The sequence below is a fragment of the Dermacentor albipictus genome, chromosome 2 (genome assembly GCF_038994185.2).
Source record: "Dermacentor albipictus isolate Rhodes 1998 colony chromosome 2, USDA_Dalb.pri_finalv2, whole genome shotgun sequence".
NCBI lineage: Eukaryota > Metazoa > Arthropoda > Arachnida > Ixodida > Ixodidae > Dermacentor > Dermacentor albipictus.
In genome coordinates, this window is record NC_091822.1 from 10,188,445 (window position 1) to 10,211,255 (window position 22,811).

Here is a 22,811-nt window from a genome sequence, read left to right on the forward strand (position 1 = left end):
TACATTTAGATATTTGTACCTGGCACAACAACGAAAACAAACGTACTTCAACTCTTGTTCAACACAAAAAAGATTATCCGCTATATCGGAAACACAATAAACCGGTTAGGTAAACCCGTGAAAGCGTTGTAGGGTTCAATGTCATACGGGTTCACAACATATACCCATATCGTTTGTTGAACGCACTCTACTTTTGCAACAGAGAAGAAATAAATTTCTTTACAGGCCTCTCATGTCTAGAGCGTCGTATTTATAGAGTACCCTACAAAAGGCACCCATACATGGTCGTAGCTCGGTTTCGTACAGCCTACAACTTTGGCAGACAGCTTCCCAGCAACGCTAAAGCCCGTTGAAAATACAACCAGTTGAAGTAAAAGACAGTAACGGTCATAAATTTGTTCCATTGTGTGCTAGAAAAGGCTTAGATATCTCTAAATGATAACGGCTGCACTGTTTGCAAATTATTCATAACTTTTTCTACATGGTCAGTGTTCTTGCGCGACTTGTATTTATGTTGTACGTGTAATTTTATATACATTTCCTGGTTTGTTGGACATATAAGTGCGTGTGGGTGATTTATGAATGTCTTGTATTATGTATTGTATTCGGTTTGCGTTCATTTTACCGTTGTCATGGCGTATTTATAATCTCAACACACGCACCTGGTACAGCTGTTGCCATGTAACAGTCACCTGGACCCCGTCAAGCTGTTCTCACTGCTTTTATTTAGCCCAGCGGACCCTCTAGCGTATTGTCTGGTAAATTAACTTGAATTTAGAAATTTGCAAAACCAGAGACAAAAAAAGGAATGAAAGAAAAAGAAAGCTTCGAGATCTGTGACCTCACACCGACGTACAGGCGCTGAGGTTTCATAGGAAGGATTAAAATAAAACTTGGGTGATAATTTTGTTCACGAATAAGAGACATATATCGTGAAATGTGCAATAATAGAGTTCTCAAAGTCTGCTTTATCAGAGCATACTAGTTTATTATTTCTTTATAGTGTCCTTTTACGAATTTTCTTCATTGCGCTTCGAAGACGCCGCTTGATGAGATTAAATCAAAGAAAGACATGAACAGAGTAAAACGCTTCTAACAAATCATGGTAGCGCATTCGTCTATTGTGTTTTAGCTTCCAATTTCTATATTTGCCCCGCTAGAAAAACATGCAGGTGGAGCTTCCCACAAAACATGAGAATTTGTATACTAGGTTCGCGTTATGATAGGCATATAATTCGCAACATTGACGCATTCAGTGCGTTTCGAAAAGAAGCTATGCCTTCTCGCCTGGCCTCCCCGCATGTAGACAGCCGGGTACAGTGGGTCCCTGGGGGTGCCGAACTCGTCGAAGACTCCGTACCGCAGGTGAGCCCACTCGTGCACCACCAGGTAGTCTGCGCAGAGCGATAGAGCACCCTTAGGTGGTTACATAGCGTCACTTGTCCGACACTAAATTAACCACCTCTACATGGATGCGAGGGCATCGCGTGTGGCATTTGTTACCGCATCATGGTAATGCTCAGCGACAACTTCTACATGTGGCGCATCGCCCGTAACCTGCTTCTGTGAGTGCGTTACGAATACACCAGCTTTTAGACGCCCCGCCATAGACTTACCCGTCTGCAAATGTTGTTGTTGTTGAAAGAAAGCCCTGGTCAGGGTTTATTTTAGAAAGAACATCAGCTGAAGATATAAGACGTAAAATCAATGTGCTATAGCTGGGCCGCTTCTTTTGTCTTTTATTGCGACAGCAGTCATACGGAAACTGCCAGTGCATTTTTGCCGTCGCCGTGATGTTCAGTCCAAGGGCGACAACACCGCGTGTCGGATGCTGTTTTGCGCGAGTGAAAGCACGCGAAAGAAGCCGGCAATCGTGGCTCAATATGGCGCCCGCGAAGAAGAAAGCGGCTAGCAAACGCGCCGTCTTCCGTCGCATGAAAGGCCGTGGGGGGACAGGACGGAATGGGGGGCATTGTTCTCCGGCAGGTACTGCGCATTTCGTGGCTAGCCGCAAGCGTACCTTACGATCGCCGCTCAATCTCGCGTGCCATGTATGGAGGTACGCGGGGAGGCAGCAAGTGTGTACACTCTTTAACAAAATTTCACCCTTCGACTCGTATCTTGCCACACAACGTTAATCGTCATCTGTCTTCCGATTTTCCTTTTTTAAGGCTGCGAGCCTGGTACTTCCAAGTCATGAACAACAGGCATGTTTGCAGCGTGACAAAGCATTCTCGACAGGAAAGTAGCGAGCGCAGCGTTTACAAGGAAGGAAACGCAAGCAAGACAGATGACGGTTACTGTTTTGTCGCACGATAAGAACCAAAGTGTGCACATTTGTTTAACAGTGTAGGTTTTAAGTGTGCACGCGCGTGCCGTATCTTGAAAAATGTCTGCAGGTGGCTCAGACCTTTGTGTGCGCTGTGTTTTCGCCGCTATTGCGTTGAAGCGATAGAGTGCATGATCATTTCGCTCGCTGCTGCAGCAGCGCTTACTCACGCCAGCGTCTACTGTTTTCCAACGTGTTTCTGCGCTCATCGAGCGTGACGTGTTAATTTTGATTGCTTGTGCTGGCACCATGCTTGCTCATTCAGTTAGTAATCGAATGTTTCCAAATTCTCAGGCCAATAAAACTACTATACTTACTTCGCGTAGTGATGCACTAATTTGCTATCACAGCCCATGTTTCGCGTTATGGGCGAAAGTGCTACTTCTTTACAGCATCCTAGAAACATGTGTGCTACCTGGTTACATGAAACGAGCAAGTGTTTTCCCCTATTTAAAAGCGGAACTGCGTGAAAACAAGGTAACTACCGCCTAATACACGGACTTTATTTCTTAGCAAAACCACTGGAAATGCATGTTCTCGATGCAATGAACAGGCTTGTTCTTAAGCACAACTTTTTATCTCCTTCCCAGTACGGCTTTATTCCCGGCAGCGGTACAAAAAGAACATTTTGAAACGTTGTCGAATTTTTCCATGAAACAATTGAACATCGAGTGGCCTGTGGACTCTTTTTGTGTCTAGCAAAGGCATTTGCCTGAGTTGACAACCGCATGCTATGCAGTAAGCTTTACAACTATGTCATTCAGGGACATTTGCCAGCTTTGCTTATTATTTATTTTTTATTCGGTTTCAAATTATCTGTTTGAATGATGTGCACAGCACACCGCGCCATCTCACACCAGTTATACCGCAAGGTTTAGTGCTCTCATCGTCGTTATTTACCTTATACATGTGTGACACATACGTTTGCAACTATATAAATAATTAAGAACCATCTGTTCCATCGTCCAAAATACGTGTCTTCCTGGAATCATCGTCGATACAATGATGGTGTCCCAGCGAGCTGCTCCAATGCCTACTTGAACTATTTCTATCAAGCGCTGCGAATGAGTCGAACTACCTTCCTGTCACAATCGTTGCCATCTGTGAAGCCACTAATTTGGTCATTGGTCACTATTCTTGTCGTCGGTAAAGTTCATCATGAATCCCTTGCTACATTTAGCGCAGATGCTTCCGTTTCGGACGACATGGACGGCCAGTGCAACGGAAGGATGCCGTTGTCTAATCGTCCCTGTGCGTCTTACGGATACTAGGCAGAGGAATTGTCGTACCGGATCGACATCAGCTTATCGACCCCGCCCCCTTCTATATCATCGTCCGCTGCGTACAAAAGAGGAAGCACCTGCTTGAATTTGTTTAGTGGGCTCGTCGGCTGGCCGTCGGTGAAGTTCACCACGAATATCTTGCTACTTTTCACCAGATGCTTATATTAGCGACGACATGGACGGCCAGTGCAACGGAAGAATCCGGGTGTCTAATCATCCCTGTGCGTCTTGACGGAGACTGCGCAGAGGAAGTTTCGTACCGGATCGACATCAGATTGTCGACCCCGCCCCCTTCTACGTCATCGTCACCTACACAAAAAAGAAGAAGCTCGGACTTGAATTTCTTTAGTGGGCATGTCGGCTGGCCGTCCGTCAAGTTCATCATCAACCCCTTAGTGGAGTTCGGCGTTGTTTGTGCGGACGGCTGCATGCAAGGGTCGCGCGGGGTGGTCAAAAGAGACGCGTGGTTCGACACCAAGATGGCGGCGATTTATAGCCATCGGAGGTGGCGGACCCGCGGTCTACGAAGAGCGTGTAGGCGGGGTGACTGTGCGTCGGGCTTCCGCCAGTCGGTTCGCGGAAGCAGTGCCCTGGCCTTGAAGTCAACCCCTCGTCGCTGACCCGCACTATGCCGAGACATTCGCAAACTGTCCAGATGCCCCAACGGAGCGTGAAAGTGCTTTCTTCTGGGAAGTGTGTTTTGCGAGGTTGTGAGAAAAAAGGGGACTCGTTGCACTGCAGAGGATTTGTAGCAACGGCCTGGAGGTATTGGAACTCCCGATAGTGTCACCTTGGAGCCCCGTTGTGTGCACACTGCGCGCACTGCAGTGTGATTGGACGAACGATGGGGAGAGGGGGGCTGCTGGGGATGCTTTTAGGTACGTGCGGGGCCGTTGGAGGGGATTCGGTGGAGATTCGGCTGAGAAAGAAGACCAAAATTCTAACATGTTACTCGTAGTGATGTCCGTGTAAGTACTTTGCTTTCTATCGCTTGCCTATTCTATGTTAATAAACAGTTAATCCCATTCCAATCAGCGTCACTGGCTTGCCCACTGTAATGTGACTTCGCGACATCATAATATCTTCAAGTTTCCCTCACTGACATCGAGGCGAACATCAACTCCCTTGCTACTCTTCACGCATATGCTTCTCTTGATGTCATATGGTTTGCCGAGTGTATAAGTAGTCTTGTGTCACGAAATAAACCACCAGTTGGAAGTTAGCGCTTACTCTGTTTTCCATTCCCTTTGATTACCCCTACCTCCTTCCTGTTTTGCTCTTCCTGAGCTGCGCTACAAGCCTAAAACAGACATATGCTTCGGTTTGCGACGACATGGACGGCCAGCGCCATGGAAAGATTCTGCTTTCTAATCGTCCCTGTGCGTCTTGACGCAGACTGCGCAGGGAAACTTTCGCAACGGATCGACATCGCCGGGTCTACACCACATCTTTCTACGTCATCGTTTGCTCCTTACATTAGAAGTAGCCCGCGCTTAAGTTTCTTTCGTGGACATGTCGGCTGGCCGCAGGTCAAGGTTGTCAAGAACTCCTTCCTACTCTTCACGCAGATGCTTCGGTTTGCAGCGACAGGGAGGACCTTTGGAACGGAAGGATTCCACTGCCTAATCGTCCCTGTGCGTCTCCACGGATACTGCAAAGAGGAACTTTCGTACCATATCGACATCACCATGTCGGCACTGCCACCTACTAATTCATCATCCGCTAAGTACAAAAAGAAGCCCGGGCTTGAATTCCTTTGGTGGGTGCGTCGACTGGGCATCGGTCAAGTCCATCAAGATGTGCTTGCTACTCTTCACACAGATGCTTCTGTTCGCAACGACATGGACGGCCAGTGCAATGGAAGGAATCTGCTGTATAATCATCCCTGTGCGTATTGAGGAAGACTGCGCACATGTGCTTTCGTACTGGATCTTCATCAACGCGTCGACACCGCCCCCTTCTCCGTAATCGCCCGCTCCGTTAAAAAGAAACCCGCGCTTTAATTGCTTCAGTGGGCATACCAGCTGGCCGTCGGTCAAGTTCGACATGAATCGCTTGCTACTTTTCACACAGATAGTTCTGTTTGCGACAGATATGGACGACCAGTACAACGGAAGCAACCCGGTGTCTAATCGTCTCTGTGTGTCTTGATGGAGACTGCAAAGAGGAAGTTTTGTACGGGATCGACATCATCATGTCGGCACTGCCCCTTACTATTTTGTCATCCGCTTCGTACAAAAAGAAGTTGAATTTCTTTGGTGGGCACATCGGCTGGCCGGTGAAGTTCACCATGAATCGCTTGCTAGTTTCACCAGATGCTTTTGTTTGCAACGACTTGGATGGCAAACGCAATGGAAAGATTCTGCTGTCTAATCGTCCCTGTGCGTCTTCATGGAGACTGCACATAGAAACTTTCGTACTGGATCGAAATCACGGTGTTGACACGGCCCCTTCTACGTCATCGTCCACTCCTTACAATACAAAAAGCCCACGTTTGAATAATTTTAGTTAGCACGTCGGCAAGCCTTTGGTCAAGTTCACCTTCAATGTTTTGCCACTTTTCAAGCAGACGCTTTTGTTTGCGACCACATGGATGCCCAGTGCAAGCGAAGGATCCCGTTGTCTAATGGTTTCTTTGCGTCTTGATGGAGACTGCGCTGAGGAACTTTCGTAAATGATCGACATCACCATGTCGGCACTGCCCCCTACTGTTTTATCGTACGCTTCGCGCACAAGAAGCCCCAGCTTGAATTTCTTTAGTGGGCATGTCGGTTGGCAGTCGTACAAGTTCATCATGAATCCCTTGCTACTTGCCACCCAGATTCTTCTTTTTGGGACAACATGGACGGCCAGTTCAACGGAAGCATTCCGATGGCTAATCGTCCCTGTGTGTCTTGACGGAGACTGAGCAAAGGAAGTTTCGTACCCGATCGACATCACCGTGTCAACACTGCCCCCTTCTACTCTACTGCAGCGGCCGCTCCGTACAAAAGACGAAGCCCGCATTTAAATTTCTTTAGTAAGTATGTCGGGTGACAGTTGGTCAAGATCAAGATCTGCTTGCTACTCTTCATGCAGATGCTTCTGTTCGCAATGACATGGACGGCCAGCGCAATTTAAACATTCTGCTGTCTAATCGTCCCTAAGCGTCTTGACGCAGTCTGAGCAGGTGATAGGAGGAGGAATAAACTTTTATTGCACAACCAGCACTTTTTGATGGGCGGGCCTAAGCCTCCCATGAAGGGACGTCGAGGGCTTGCCTCGTCGCCGCCTCACGGGCGTGCTGGGTCACCCAGGTTTGGTCGTCGAGGGCTGAGCTCCGCAGAGCCTCATGCAACCTCGACGAGAGTCGTGGTGTTAGTCTGTGTGTTCTGTGCTGGGCACTCCCACAGCATATGCGGAAGCGTAGCCGGTTGAATGCCACAGCACCGGCAGTTGGGGGTAGTGTAGACGTCTGGAAATATAAGGTGGAGGCGGGCGGGTGAAGGTTACGTGTTTGTTTGCAGTAGACGCAGGGTGGTAGCCTGCCCCCGGCTGAACTTGGGGTGAGGCTGGGGGAAGGTTTGGCGACTGAGGTAAGAGGCCTTAACGAGATCGTTATAAGTTGTCAGATTGTCCCTGGTGTCCAACTCATCTCCAGTGACTCCGGCGCGGTTGACCTCGTTGAGATTGGGGAGGTGTGGGTGGACAAGGCCCGCATGGGCCGGGATTCATGTTAGGGAGATTATGCTGTCTTTAAAGTGTGGTGCCTGGCGGAGGATGCGAAGAGCTTGGGGAGAAATACGGCGTTTGCTGAAGTTAGTGACGGCTCAGCGAGAGTCGCACACGATGGTGTGACAGGTGGGACCTAGAATGGCCAGGGCGATGGCCATATCTTCAGCCGTCTTGGCAGTGGGGTAGTGACGCTGGAGGCATGGTGCAGGACTCCATCGCGTGTGGCGACAGCCACAAATCGTGTGCCATGGGAATATTGGGCTGCATCAACAAATGTAACGCCAGGTACGTGAGCAAGGGCTTTTATTATAGCTCCGGCCCGAGCTTGGCGCCGGGTTCTGCTATATTCAGGGTGCATGTTTCTAGGGATAGGCTCTATGTAGATCCAGCTACTGACGTCGGTCGGGATCGGTTGTTTGGGGCCCTGTTGCTGATGGTAGGTGAAGCCAAGCGTGCATAGAATAAAGCGTCCCGTTTCAGCTGAGAGCGCTGATGGGCTTCAATGAGTTCGGAAAGGTTTTTGTGAACTCCCAGTTGGTTGAAGAGTTCCGTGCTGGTGCAATGCGGGAGGCCAAGTGCTTGCTTGTAAACCCCTTGTATGAGGGTGTCGAGCTTGTATTGCTCAGCGCGGTACCTGTTGAGGTACGCAGCAACGTAGGTAATGTGACATATGACAAAGGATTGAATGAGGCGGAGAAGGCTTCCTTCTTTGAGTCCCCCTCGTTGGTTAGAGATACGTTTAAGAAGTCGTATGGTGTTTCGAAATTGGGCGCAGATCTTGTTGAGAGCCAAGGCGCTGGAGATGTTGGTAGAGATGGTGAGACCGAGGACCCGGATTCTAGGGACGTGTGGGATAGGACTGCCATCTTGAAGGCGTAGGGTGATAGCGTCACAGGGTCGGTGATCTGATTGGTGTTGGGGAGCGTAACCCCGCTGAATGGGCTTGTACAGCAGAAGCTCCGATTTAGCCGGCGAACAGTGCAGTCCGATCCCTTTGAGATAGGCTTAAACCGCGTCAATCGCCGTTTCGGGGCTGACTCCACTTGACCATCACTGCCTCGATACGACCAGATGGTGATGTCGTCGGCGTAGATGGTATGGTTGATCTTGTCGACTCATTGTAGTTGCTGGGCAAGGCCGATCATGACTAAGTTAAAGAGCATGGGAGAAATAACTGAACCTTGCGGTGTGCCTTTGTTGACAAGGGGAAGCTGGTCTGATCGTAAATCTCTGGCCGTGAGGGTGGCCGTGCGATTGCAGAGAAATTCACGAATGTAATTGTGGGCTCGTTCTCCTAGGTGGAGGTGGGAGACGTGGTCAAAAATAGCTGCATGGAAAATGTTATCAAAGGCTTGAGTGAGGTTGAGTCCGAGGATGGCCTTCATGTTACGGGAAAGATCGTTTAGCACTTGATGCTTGAGCTGCAACATAGCGCCTTGAGTAGAAAGATGAGGGCGAAATCCAATGATAGTGTGGGGATAGAGAGAGTTGTCTTCGGGGTAACTGTTGATGCATGCTAAGAAGGCGTGTTCCATCACCTTGCCTACGCATGAAGTGACGCAGATGGGCCTTAGGTTATTGAGGCTAGATGGCTTGCCAGGCTTTGGAATTAGAATGACGTTGGTAGTCTTCCAGACAGCTGGGAGGGCGCCACTACGCCAGCTATCGTTGATGTAGTCAGTCAGATGGGACACGGGCTCGTCATCGAGATTGCGAAAGGTTTTCTTAGTGACCCCATCTGGCCCTAAAGCAGAACGACCGTTAAGCTTGCAAGAGCAGCATGTATTTCAGATACGCTGAAATTTGCGTCTAGTGTAGGGATGGGATTATCGATGTAATTGCTGTGTGGACTGACTTGTCCCCTGGAGATATATCTGGTGCAGAGGTAGTCAAGCACCTCTTGTGGACCTTGCTTTACGGTCGCCGTATAAAGGAGCTTCTGCAGCCGATCCTGTTGGGTGGTGCGGGTGGTGGTATTATCAAGCAGATGTTTGAGGAGTTTCGACGAGTAGGGGCGATGAAGTTGTCCATCCACCATGTTACACAGTTCAGTCCATTGTTGCCGGCTGAGGGTTCGACAATGCTCCTCGATGGCTGTGTTGAGTGTCGAGATCTTACTTCTGAGGCGGCGATTTAGGTGCTGCCCCTTCCATCGAGCTAGGATGGAGGCCTTAGCCTCCAGAAGATGGGTGAGGCGACTATCCATGGGTTCAACTGAGACATCCGTAGTTACCACCCGAGTGGCCGTTTGAACATCAGTGCGTAGCGCTTGCAGCCAGGTGTTAATGTCGGCAGTGCCTTCTGCTGACGTAGAACCTATGCGTATCTTACGAAAATCATCCCAGCCGGTAATGGTGAATTCTTTAGTGGGGGCAGGGGCGGCAGCGAGTTTGGGTAAAGAAAGAGCAAGTATATAATGGTCGCTGCCCAGGTCTTGCTGGGTATTGGTCCAGTGTGCATTGTTGATATGTTTGATGAAGGTGAGGTCGGGGGTAGTTTCCCGGGTAGTGGAGGTACAGAGGCGTTTAGGACAGGAGGGGTCCGTGATGAGCGTAAGGCCTAAGTCGTGGTAATCTTGCGAGAGCTTGCGAGCTCCAGCTTTGATGCGAACGAAGCCCCAGCCTGTAATGGCGAGGTTGAAATTGCCGCCGATAAGTAGGGGGTGTGTTCCAGCTACGTGAAGAGCCTTCTTAAAGGGGGTGAGGAAGCGACACCTTGCTTTGTCCTTGGGGCTATTGTAAATGTTAAGGAGGAAGATGCATTCTTTCCGTGTACGATTTGGAATTAATTCGAGGAATAGAAGTTCGATGCGAGGCCCATTGAGATCATGTTTAATAACAGGGATACGATGCCCTACTAGGGTGGAGACCCGGCGAAGAGGGCGGGTGGTATGGAAGGTTTGATAACCGGGGAGCGTTATTGGTTTCTTGAAGTAGAACAGCATCCGGGCGGCGGGTGTCTTGGCGCAGGCATTGACTGAGTACCGGTTGTTTCTGGTGAAAGCCTCGGCAGTTCCACTGCCAAATGAAGGCGTCTTGATTAGTGTGAGCCACGATGGGAGATGGTGGATGTCGCCATCGGTGTCCCGGAAGGGTCGCAGATGGGGGCGGCATGGCTAGGAGGCGTGAGAATATCAGTTTCCAGGTTGGTCGCTCGTTGGACAATACCAATAAACGCTTGCTGGATGGAGTCCAGTGCATGTTGGAAAGTGCTAATAGTCATTTGAAGTGAGATGATCATGTCTTTAACTTCAGAGCGAACCTCGCCCATGGCTCCATTCTGCTGGGCTCTCTTCTTAGGGGCTGGAGTCGTGGGGCCTCCTGACTAGGGGCAGGGACGTTCTGTGCGATAGATAGAAACTTTGTTGTAATGAAAAAGATTTGAAGGAGGGGCGTTCGGAGCCTCTCAGTCCAGGGCCCCACTGGCTTCTGCCGCCTGCCTGACCTGGCTAAATAATTACTTTTGTCCTGCCAGGTCGGAGCGGGCGAACTGTGCCTCCCATGCTCTATTGTGTTACTGGTATTTGGCCTATGAGGGTACTTAGTGAACTCCCAGGTTATATGTTTTAGGGTAGGTATGCCACCGCACCAAGGAAAGTTGGCCCTATAACGAGTGGGATACATGGCATTTAGCAATTATAAATGGGGGAATACCCCGGTCTGTATTGTACGCCAATCGGCGGCCTCTTCTCCGTTAAGATGTGGGTGAGGTGGCGGGTATTTTCTGCGAACTCCACACTGATGAGCAGGGATGTCTTTGGCATTTAAATTGGTGGAATTTTCTGAAGGACAGTGCGGGTGGTTGGGGTTAGAAGAGGACACCGCTGTTCGGTTAGTGAACCCTCGAGCTAAAGCGTTAGCCTTTTCGTTTCCCTGTACCCCCGCGTGGCCCGGGCACATGAGTAGGCGATGATGGTGGTTGAAGGATTTGGGGATTATCGCGAGGCTAGCCGCAGTCACGTGCCCCTTGAGAAACATGCGACATGTCTCCTGGGAGTGCGTGACCGTGACCGAGTCCCTTTGCGAAAGCTCCGTGTGAGCGAGTGCGATAACCACTGCTAATATTTCAGCCGAGGTGGGGGATCCCGCCGTGGCCGACGCGGTAATTCGCTGTTGGCTGATCGCGTTCACGACTGCCAGGGCGTACCTCCTTTGGTAGCACAGCCCGGTCGCCTCTGCATACACAACTACGTTCGTGTAGTATGTGTTGTGCCTATGGTTATTAGAGTACGCTGATTGAATGTGTTGTGCACGTGCTTTGCGCCTTTCTTTGTTGTACTCGGGATGTATAGTCTTTGGAATTGAGGCTACTGTAATTTTGGATCTCATCGAAGGATGGAGAGGTACGGCCTGCTCTGTGAGATAAGTGGGGTATGCTGCGATATTCAGTCTAGCCAGTATTGCCCTACCAGTTTTTGTGAAGCTGAGGAACTCCCTCTGTCGCATCAGGGAGGCCGGCCTCAGTTCGTCGAAAGAATTGTGCACTCCCAAAGCTAACATATGCTCCGTTGAAGTACATGTAGGCAGGCCCAGAGCAGCTTTGAAAGCGGTTCGGATAATTGTGTTATGCCTGTTTCACATGATGCGATTTTCGTCGCACCGGAAGTGCGATTTCCGTCGTTTGCGATGAAAATCGCAGTCGCAGTGCCGAACCCCCGATTTTCGGCTGCGACCAAACGGTTGGTCGCACAGTCGCACCGTCGCACTGATCGCTGCGATTTTCCGTCGAAATTGCGCGGAGAGCTGTCAACGGAGCTATTTCGCCGGTTTGTTTTGGAAAATGGCGTCTCGAACGACAAGTGCAATGCGCGGAGACGTGGATCGTCGAATTCGGTACGTACGCGAAGGGAGAATAAAAAACTTGTACCGCAGATTGCATTCTCCGATTGCTATGCGTCTGTTGACACGCTACACATCAAATGAAGTGCATTTTCACGTTTGCTTCGTACGCCTTTGCGAGTTGTCAGTGCTAGGAGGTGTTCGATCCCTAGCAGACGACGAGGTCGTCACAATTTTCTTTTGTTGAGTAGCATGCAAAAATCGCGCTTACGGAGCCGCTTGAAATATTTCAACCTCGGCAAGCGCAAATGACAAGACAGCAAAGTACCCGAAGTTTCAACGTTGCGCTGAACGCGGTACCGTTCAGTTGCATTTTCTTGTCGGTTTTCAAGCATGAATTTCCCGATGCATCTTGAAAGCTTATCTTGCCTCTTATTAAATTTGACAGAGCAAAAGTGTAGGCTATCGTAATGAATTTGCTACTATAGCATTAAATCCGTGGCTTGAATAAAATATTACATGCACGTTAAGTTGCACCTCTTCTGTGGAGAATTTTTTTTCTTGCACAGAAACCAATAAACATTGACTATGTTGCGGACTTTGCATCCTTACTGCATCTGTATGAACACTTGCTCTGCAAGGTAATTAACTGTACAGCTAGTAGATTAAGTAAATTGCTTTCTATATTGGCACAGTGACAACGTACCCTCCTGCACAATTATGTAGAACTCGTGCAACAATGCAAAAAGCAGGCAAACGGCCTGTTCTTGTGGGGATAAAACAGTATAAAACAACATGCTGAAGAAAAGTAAATCAAAACTGTGCAGTGAAGTCAGCCAGTACAAGCAGTTCTTGCACGTTCACAGCTGATCAAGTGTGCAGAAACATTCATATGCCTTACATGTTTCTAGTAAGTTTCTAATAAATTTGTGATCACATATATTAGTGTGTAAGCCCATATAACGATATCCGCTGCGATTACTATCTTTATAAGTGATGAAATACCATGCCACTTGCAAGAACATATATCAACCGAGGATTTTAGAACAAATTTCTGCATTTCAACTATACATAATATGTGGTTTATTCAATAAAAGACCACAACCTGGGCTTTTTTGCAATGACAAACTTATTCCAAACTTTACTTACATGCAGGCAAGAAAAAAAATTATAGACAGAAATATTGTTCTTCAATTTGTTCACCTGCCACTGTGGCTATAGCATTCTGCTGCTAACACAAGGCGAGGGGTTCATTTGCCAGCCATGGAAGTCGCATTTCGATGGGAGTCATAGGTGAGAAAAAGAGCTCTTGCACTTAGATTTAGTGCATCACCTTTTATTGAACCCTTACACTTCAAAATACTGTTGCATAGGGGGGCATGCTTATGGGAAATCTAACACTAATAGAAAGCAAAGGGCAGAATTGTAAAACAACTATCTTTCATGATGATTCGAGTGTGTAAATATTCATTGCATCAATATGTATTGTTCAACAGCGCTGCACAAATAAGCATGATCAGGTATAGCAAGTACTCTGTCAGGAAGCTGGTTCTACAGATGTATAAATGTCAAGGCATGAATGCTCGTACTACGCCGCACACATAGCACAGAGAAAACCTTTTTCAAGAGTTGTCCCTTCCGGCAGATATGAGTGGGCCATAAGCAGCAGAAACTTTATTACAGGACATTGTGTAATACCGCTTATGAAAGAATGAAGTGAGTGAATAGGCTTTTAACAGCAGTACCTCATGCTGCTCTAATAAGAGAACGATGAGCAAAAGCATTTCTGGTATAGCACTTAAACAGTAACTTTCTGAAGGCAGAAAATTCCAGGTGAGAGTTGGAGGTACATTTGGCCCGCACACACCAACAACACGGGCATACTACAAGAAACACTACAGCCTATGGTGTATTACAGTCTATGGGAAAGCTATCTTATACAGAAATCAAGAATGATGCAACAAGCCCTCGACGACACTGCAGACTTTCTTGGCCAGTCTGGCCTCTCGCTTTCTGATAAGTCAGCTCATATCGACGTCGGAAAAGAAAGAAAGACTAGAATCAAGAACTACCCCAGATTGCACGTTGTGATCCACATAGCTGGACAAATATGCCCGCAAGTCAACATCCACAAATCCTCAGCTAGTGTAAGCCCATGACGGCAGAGCCAGCACATGGGTGAAACAATTATGCAATGCCTGGACGCAGCTTCCACACCTGGTGAAAAGAATAATTTCGAAACAGTGGGGGTGGACGAGTGGATGTTATAGAGAATCGCAGATGCTGTGCTTGTGTCCAAGGTATGGTCCGGTATGAATTACCAGCAGCACATAAAGACAACTCATCGAATACAGGCATCGGGTAGTAATAACAGGTCTTTCCAACTTTACCATGCTTGAAGACCTCTATGAGAAAGAGCTAACGAACAAGCACCTAGACAGAGTAGAGTCGCAGCCTGCAGCACAAATTCTTTGTCTGAAGAGCTCAGAACCTCGTCCCAAGATACTATGCCAGCTAGCATATGAGATGCAAAGACCCTCCCTTCAGAAACAAAACCTCGGGAGTACCTGAACTTGAAACACAACAGGCCCATACCATGAAATATGGGGGCAAACAATTAGGCCAGGAGACTATATGCAACTGCCAAATGCACAGAGGAGGTTGCGAATCATGAAGATGCAAGCAAACATAAGGCACATATAGTACACTGATCTGGCAATAGCAGTGTAACAGTAGTATGACAGTACATAAAACTAAACCCCATATAAGTAAGTACCATTCCAGGTCATCCTACACCTAGAAAAGCTGAAATGAAAGAAATCAAAGCAGCACTTGTAGTGCAGATTACACCCTGCACAACACCCTGCGTGGATTCACCAGAAACTGTCTGGGCCTGCACATCATACAAGATTGTCAGGAAAATCAGGAGATTGATACGCGACTTGCAAGCACATGGCCAGAAATTAAATTACAGGATACATAGCCATGCAGATATTCCAGGACACAAGCGGGCTTATAAGCCCGACATAATAACTGAAAACTGGATGAGTTTGTGTGTATTCATTATTAACTAAAGCGCAACAGATAGACAACAGACAAGAACGAAGCGCTCTGTGTGTTCACTTCGTTCCTCTCCATCGCATTTCTGTTGCACTATAGTTAATGAATTCATAAGGCTGCACAGGAGAAGAATGATACCTCTGCCCAAGGGCCCGATCTCACATCCAAATCCACGCATGTGCACACACACGCGCGCACATACACACACAGACACACACACAGACACATAAATGTTGCAAGAGTGCATCGCATGAAGCAGTATCAACAGGATGACACTAGATATGGATGAGGACTAACTTTCAACTGAGGTTCATTTGTAAAAATGTGGGGAGTTATATAACTTACCAGAAAAGAAAAGGACGATGAGCAAAACGAGAACAAGGTGAAAGCAGGAGCTAACATTTCGACAAGTGGACTTGTCTTCTTCAAGGTCCACTTGTGGAAACGTTGGCTCCTACTTTCACCTTGTTCTCATGTTGCTCATCGTCTTGAATTTCCATCTCCCGCCTTCCCCGAGTTTTCCCCAGAAAAAGAAAGACATCTTTGAAGGATAGATAAAAATTGGTGCTTGGTGCAGCCAAACATAAATAAAAATGCTACAGAAAGAAAATAGAGAAAAATTCCAACTGCAGGAAAAAAATAATTACAATTGCCAATCCTGCATGCCAGCACCTTTCAAGAAACACTGTTGTTATTCCAGTAGACAGACTGACAGCTTGCTTATGCAAGCACATTCTTCCAGTTCCATGCCATTGGAAAAAAAATGAGTTTCCTGGAAGGTAGCCACATGCACACTTGGTGATCACAATGCTTTTTTTCCCTGGACTTGTATATCTTATATGTATTTTCTCCCTTTCCCGCTTTTATGTTTGGTTTCATCAAGCACTAGTCTTTATCAGGTTTTGTTGCTGTACTACTTTCTGGTAACCTTTATAGATCACTGCATTTTCACAATAAACCTTTTAATTAGAAGTTAGCGTACCCTGTTCTTACTGCTTCATTGTCAGTCATTGCTTAACACTTTCGAAATGAATAATTATAGCTTGCTATCGACACTGAAGCAGCCTTTCGACAGCAAGGAAAGGAATCAGTTTTTCCAGCTCTGAACATTGAATTGCAGGAAATGCAAGCAGGCATAAAATTCTGCCAATATAATCTGTTTAGGAATACCAAATTCGAATAAGCATTGAGACTTGCATTAATTTGTACTTTCTCTGACTGAGCAATCTAGTTTGAAATGACTCCCATAAGCATGTCGTAACAATGTTTATCTAATACAGGTTAAATGCATGACTAGCTTAAGAAATCTGGATCATTGCTATAAATTACAGTGAAGAAACTATAATATCTAATAACATTACTAATATAAGAACAATATTTATTTTCACAAAACAGGCTAACCGTGAGAGAAGTGCGAGGCTGAGCAGAAAGCTGAAAAATTCTACGGCAAGTGCGCCTGCCGTGGGCCTACGATCCTGCATTATGAATAGCGCGTATTGATATGGTCTTCTTGTTAGAAGTTCCGAGTATACTGCCAGCGCGAGACACAGGACAACAAAGTAGGCGAGAAGCGTGTCTTTTAGAATGATACGTTACAACGTACAGGTTTCTACAAAAGTGACGGTAACTGCTCGAAACATTTGATGCGTCGGCTTTTGCGCCTTTAGAAATATTTAGAGAGGGCTCCCATATATATATTCGCAGCGCAAGCACGGCGATGGACGAACCAGGATAGCGCTAAAGTTGAATTTCACAACACAATTTTCATTCCACGTCGTAATCACACATTTGAGGCTTCGTTCAGTGGCACACGCGTGCTTTCGGGTTGGTGCTTCTTGTTGCGTTTGGCGTAAGAATATGGCTAGTAGCAGGCACCACATATGCGCAATCACGGGCAATATACACGCATCATTTCTTCAGAAGCTGACGCTGAGCACGGGTAGCGCGAGGATATTGTTGGGCTGACACTACGACTTCGTGGCAGCCGAATTCCGACTACTGCGTATGCGGTGAGGGTAGCAATATGAACCGGTCGATAGGTCATCTTGGAGATTGTTGTAGCGCAGGCAGAACGAAACGGTCATGGAAGGCAGATGAGACAACACACGGCGCAGAACCACCTGCGAACAGCTGTTTACGTGCTCCATGTCGCACTGAACTACCAAAACCGCCGTCGCGCACTCCAAGACAAATCTTAACTAACGTTTTTAAATTAGTAAACGTACATATTATTTGCTTGTAATTAAGAAAAGTCAATAATATCATACTGTAAACGTTTTATTCATTACAATAAAAGAATTATGCAGCGTGTGCCACGAAACCTGGCAGTAAGCAACCCTGGGCGTCGCACCAGTCGCTTTGTTGAAATCGCAATCATGTGAAATGAGCCCTCTAAAAATCGCATTGCGACGCGTGCGACAGCACCGATTTTCGTCGTTGCAGTCGCAGCATGTGAAACAGCCTTTAGCCTGCTTTTCCTTCTCCCTGTTCAGGATTTCGTACGGTAAGCCATACGTGAATCGACTAACCACTAAGGCCTGTACGGGCCTTAGGGTATCGTCTTCTCGCATTCCCACTTTTCGATACGTCACGCGACGTATCGTTTGGGCTATGTTGTGGGCTGCGGATTTGAGGGTCTTGAGTGTCTGTGCTGCTCTCCCATCGCTCTGAAGCCACAAACCCAGTACTCGCATCGTGGGTACCTCTCGGACTGATTGGCCCTCAAACACGATGTTAATCGATGCTCCGGATTTGTAGCCTTTCGCGTGTACCCGGATGACATCAGAATTTTCGGATGCGCACTTCAGGTCACTCCATGTAGAAAATTCCTCCACCGCTAATACTGCGCTTTGTAGCGTATATTGCTATCCCCTAGTGAACCTCTGCTCGTCCACGTAGAGCGTGTAATCTAGGTCGGGTATCCGATCCAGATCACGCTCGGGGCGACAAAGCGCCATGTTGAAGAGAAGAGGAGATAATATTGACACGTGTACTTATCTTTATCGGGCAACCATGTTTCGCCGCTTGACAACTGTAATCGCAGAGCGAGGTACGCGCCTGCATGTATCCGACGTTTCTGGAAAGTTATCGACGCTTCTATCCGCGTGTCTGGTGTCGCCGAACCTTGTGTTATCAGATTTCATCGCGTGACACGAATGGTGTAGAACTTTGTGGAAGACACGTGGGTCCCATCAGTTAATCTGGAACATTCGACGACTGATCTATAAAAGCCGACGCGCTTGACCCGCTGATCAGTTTCTCCGACGATCGCCGACCGTGTTCGCCGCTATCGTTGTGCTATAAGTGTAGCCTGTTTTTGTGGGCACAGGTTCGCCCAATAAAAACTAGTTTTGTATTCCACCGTATTGCTTCTTTCTTCACCGTCACTACCACGTGACAATATAGCTCCTTGGGGTGTTCCTTTGTCAGGCATTTTAAATAAATCTGAAGTGAATTGGCCAATACTGATGCTCGCCTGGCGGTTGGAAAGAAACGCTCTTAAGTATTTGTAAGTGCGCTCACCTCAATCCGCGAGTTCCAGTTCCTCGAATACTGCGGCGTGAGAGACGTCGAAGGCTCCGTTGAGGTCTAGGGCTAGGACTAGTCTCACGTCGCCGTATGGCATATTAGTTTGAATTTAGTCTCTAAGTAGGAGAAACGTGTCCTGGCAAGATGAACCAGCGCGAAATCCTACCATGGAGAACGGGAACCAGCTTCGCTTTTCCAGTTATCGCTGCAATCTGCTTTGCATAACGCTTTCAAAGAGCTTACCCAGGCAGGACGTGGGCGACACCTGCCGTTGTGTATCAATCGAGGGATTCTTTTTGGCTTGGGGATCATGATTATTTTAGCCAAGTTACACTCTTGTGGCAAGTCTCCGTTGGCCCAGCACTCGCTATTGAAAATCTTTGATATTTTCGCTAGGGCTACCGAATCCATGTTTCGAATAATTGCATTTGGGATCGAGTCTGGGCCCTATGGCGAGTGTTTAACTGCGGATTGTGCCGCCTCATACACTTCCGCGTACGTTATTTATTCGTCTAATTTAGGGTTCGCCTCCCCCGCATATTGTCTCCTCGCGTACGACGATCCCGCGGCCGGTGAGGGTCCTATGTACTTTTTCTGAAGAGCATGGACTAAATCTTGGTCTGTAGCCTCGAAGTTGTCTGCTGTAATTTGGAGCTTCTTGCTATTCTCAGTACGCGTGCTCATCAGGTCTAGCATGCTTCGTAGTATTCGCCACGTACTGGTCGTTCCCAGAGTTCCTGATAGGGTTCCACAGAACGTCACCCACTCGTTTTTAGCGAGCTCGTCGGCGTTGCCTTGGGCTTGCTCTACCAAGAGAGCAATGCGTTGTCTGAGGTGTTTGTTTAGACGTTGTCTTTTCCACCTCTTGGTCAGTTTCCGCCTCTCTCCCCATAGGCTGACCAGGTGAGAGTCTATCACCGGCACCTCCGCTGTACGCTCAATGGCTTTAGTGGTGTCCCCGTGTGCTCGTCGAAGGAATTCAGTCCATTCTCGCATGTTGGTCGGGGCTGTATCTGACTCCTCCAGCCCTCGGTGGAGTTCTCCATAACGAGGCCAGTCAGTTAATTCATTCCTATTGTTCTCCGTATGTTGGGCGTGGAGAGCGCAACGGATTATGTCGTGATTGCTTCCCAGGTTTTCGTCGAAGGAAACCCATTGTGCGTCTCTAATGTTAATTGTAAAGGCACGGTCGGGCGCCGTGTCTCTGCTGACGCTGTTACCCGTGCGCGTCGGTTTGCCGATCTGATTGGTTGCCCGTAAGCCCAAGGCCGTTGCGGTGCACTCGAGTAGGAATCCTTTGGGCGACGTTTTCGCGTATCCCCATAGTATGTGGTGTGAATTAAAGTCACCCATTGTCAGCGCCTTATCGCTGGTGCCCGCTAAATCTTTTGTTGCTGAGAGAATGCGGGGTAGGTCATCCCTTTTGCTTTTGGGAGGACTTTACAGATTTGTGATAAGTGTGTGTGCCTTACTTCGTTTCTTTGGCATCACACTGATAACTATGGAATTAGTATCTCCCTCAATTTGAGGAAGTGTTAATAATTGAGCGTTTATCCACTTGCTCACCAGCGTGGCGACCTTCGAATTTTGAGGATGGCTCAGAGTGTAGTATCCCTACAGTTTCGCCGGCTTGGCCCCGACCACCTGCAGACATATCACGTCCGGAGCGATTCCGGAGTTTTTGATAAACTTGTGGAACACTGCCGCTTTCCTCGAGAAGGAGCGGCAGTTCCATTGCCATATCTCTAATTGTTCTGAATTTTGTATTCGTTGTGATTCCTTAGCGTGATTAGCTATGTTGCCCACTCTTATTTTATGCCCGTGACGTTTCCGTGTCCGAGCCGTCGGATTCTGTTATGCAGTGGCTTATTTTAGTTTTTGCCGAACCCGCTCCTATCGCAATTGCTCGTTTTTTGACGGGAAAAGCCTTCGAGACTGCTTAAGCTGTTCCGCCACGAATACCTTGTGTTTCTCGAACTCGTTCGTGCATTGTTGTTGAAATTCCGTTAACCTTTGGGTAACTAAGTCATGATTTCATGCATAAATATTTTCAAGTTTTCCGCGATCATTGTCTGGATCTGCGCTGCCGTTAGCTGTGCGTTATTTGAGATTTGGGTTGTCCGAGATTGCGAGGAGACGCAGTTTATATCTGCCGCCGCTTTCGCTTTGGCTATTTCTTCAGACTTACGCTGCGTTTCCAGCTGTTGTATTGTGCTGTTGAAGCGCGCCTCTAACTCTGACATTTGTTTCTCAAGTGACTGTCGTTTGCGTTCTTCTCCTGAGAGCTGTTCTCTTAGTCGCGCATTTTCCCTTTCCAATTTCTGAATATGTTAATTATTTTCACCAGCATTCTGTTTTGGAGCAGTGGGAGAAACAGCCCTCGCCCAGCTCACTTGTTTTTTTTTTTTTTTGGCCGTGGCGAATTCAACCGCTGCGAAGCCCTGGAGCTGGAGGGGTCCCTCGAGGGTGTGTTGCTCTTCGCTCTGCTTCCGTGTGGAGACCTGGATCTCGATCGGTTCCAGTAGAAGTCCTCTTTTTCGGTCGACTCGAACCAGCGCCCCGGTGCCTTTTTGGTGTTCTGTCCCGACCACTCCTGCGATCGAGACTGACGAGTCGTCTTCACGCGCTTGGCGGCAATCAGTTTGTTCGGGCACTGACGCGTCTCGTGCACCACCGCCGTGCACATGGTGCACTTCACTTCATATTCGCGTCCTTGTGGGGGGATTTTCAAGTCCGCAGCGAGAGCATATGTTCTTGGGGTTCAGGCAAACGTCCGAGTGGCGTCCCTCTTGCATAGACTCCAGGCACATTTGGATTGTTGGCCTGTACTCCGTACACCGCATCTCTACTCCCATGTACTATAGACGCATTTGGCGCGCGTGCCTCCCGAGAAGGTGAGGAGAGCCGTATTTGGGCTTCCTAGCATTCGGGCCCTTTCTATGGTGACTCCTTGGGTCCTGACTTGCAGGTGTTGCTGGAGATCTGCTGATTCGGTGTGTACTGGGAATCCGTGCACCACAGCTTTGTAGCTATCATCTGGATCCACTACGTACATGTTGAAGGGGTGTTCCTTGCCTCGAAGCTCCATGCACGTGATTCGACGAATAACGTCCGCCGCTTCCAGTGAAGCTGTGGGGACGATGATGATATTCATTCCCTCTCGGATTCGCAGTATGAAATCCTGTCCGGTGATTTTTCGCTGGTACGGTCCGTTTGCTGGGATTATCGCCCCGGTAGCCCGAACAATCGCTTGTGGTATTTCTGTTCTCAGATATTTCTTCAGCATTAGTCCCTTGTGGGGCCTCAGTATTACTTTGATATCGTTCTGCGGTAATGGTGGCAGAGACTTCTCCTTCCTCCGGCGCATGTTGCGACGACCGACTTGCCCGTCTCCTTTCGCGCCGCCCTCTGATGGATGTCCGTTTATCTTATTCTTGTTGTTGGAAGCCGTTTCCTTGTTGCGGTGCTTGACAATCTCTCGCTGTCACCGCGATAGAACTAGCTGCCAACCGTCCATCACCTCGTTGTGGGCGGCGATCTCTTGGCTTTTGCTAGTCCCCTCTTCGGAAATTATTCCTGTGCCCGCGTTTTCATCCGCGTTGTTAACCGGATGCGGGGAGGGTTGAGGGTATTTGGAGGTCCATGTCTTCTGATGTAGCCATCTCCTACGCTCGGCAGAAGCGATCCGGTTATCAAGTGGTGAGGCGGTCGCTCACGCGCTAAGCCTATCGAGGCCTAAGGGGGCTTCCGACGCTTCGAATTTTCATGGTCGCGTGGGATGACGAAAAATTCACTCAGAAACTTGAACTTGGTCTTGAAACGGAGCGTTTGTCGAGTGGAACCCGATTGGATAGTCGAGGCTGGTGCAGTTGTCGAGTTTTCGGCTAAAACGTCGATAGTCGGCGTAGTCCATGTGAAAGGGCGTGTTCTGGCGGAACTTCGTCGTCTTTTTCTGCGCAGGGGAACTTTCGCACCGAACCGACATCACCGCGTCGGCGCTGTCACTTTCTACGTTATCGTCCGCTCTTTACAACAAAAGCCCGCGCTTGAATTTGCTCAGTGGGCACGTCGGCTGGACGTTGGTCAAGCTCATCAAGAACTCCTTGCTTCTCTTCCAGC

The 22,811-nt window shown here is 48.1% G+C and overlaps 1 protein-coding gene across 6 annotated transcripts in view; it reads right to left on the reverse strand.

Annotated features, from left to right (window-relative positions):
* Positions 1-22,811, reverse strand: part of LOC139055867 (calcium-activated chloride channel regulator 2-like) — a 363,039-nt gene that overhangs the window by 268,400 nt on the left and 71,828 nt on the right. For all 6 annotated transcript variants that reach the window (XR_011511953.1, XM_070533443.1, XM_070533442.1 and 3 more), the window contains exon 3: positions 1,288-1,394. Coding sequence is in view for 5 of the 6 variants with exons in the window: in XM_070533443.1 (XP_070389544.1) it covers positions 1,288-1,394 (107 nt within the window). In the remaining variant the exon portion in view is untranslated. The remainder of the gene's footprint in view (positions 1-1,287; positions 1,395-22,811) is intronic.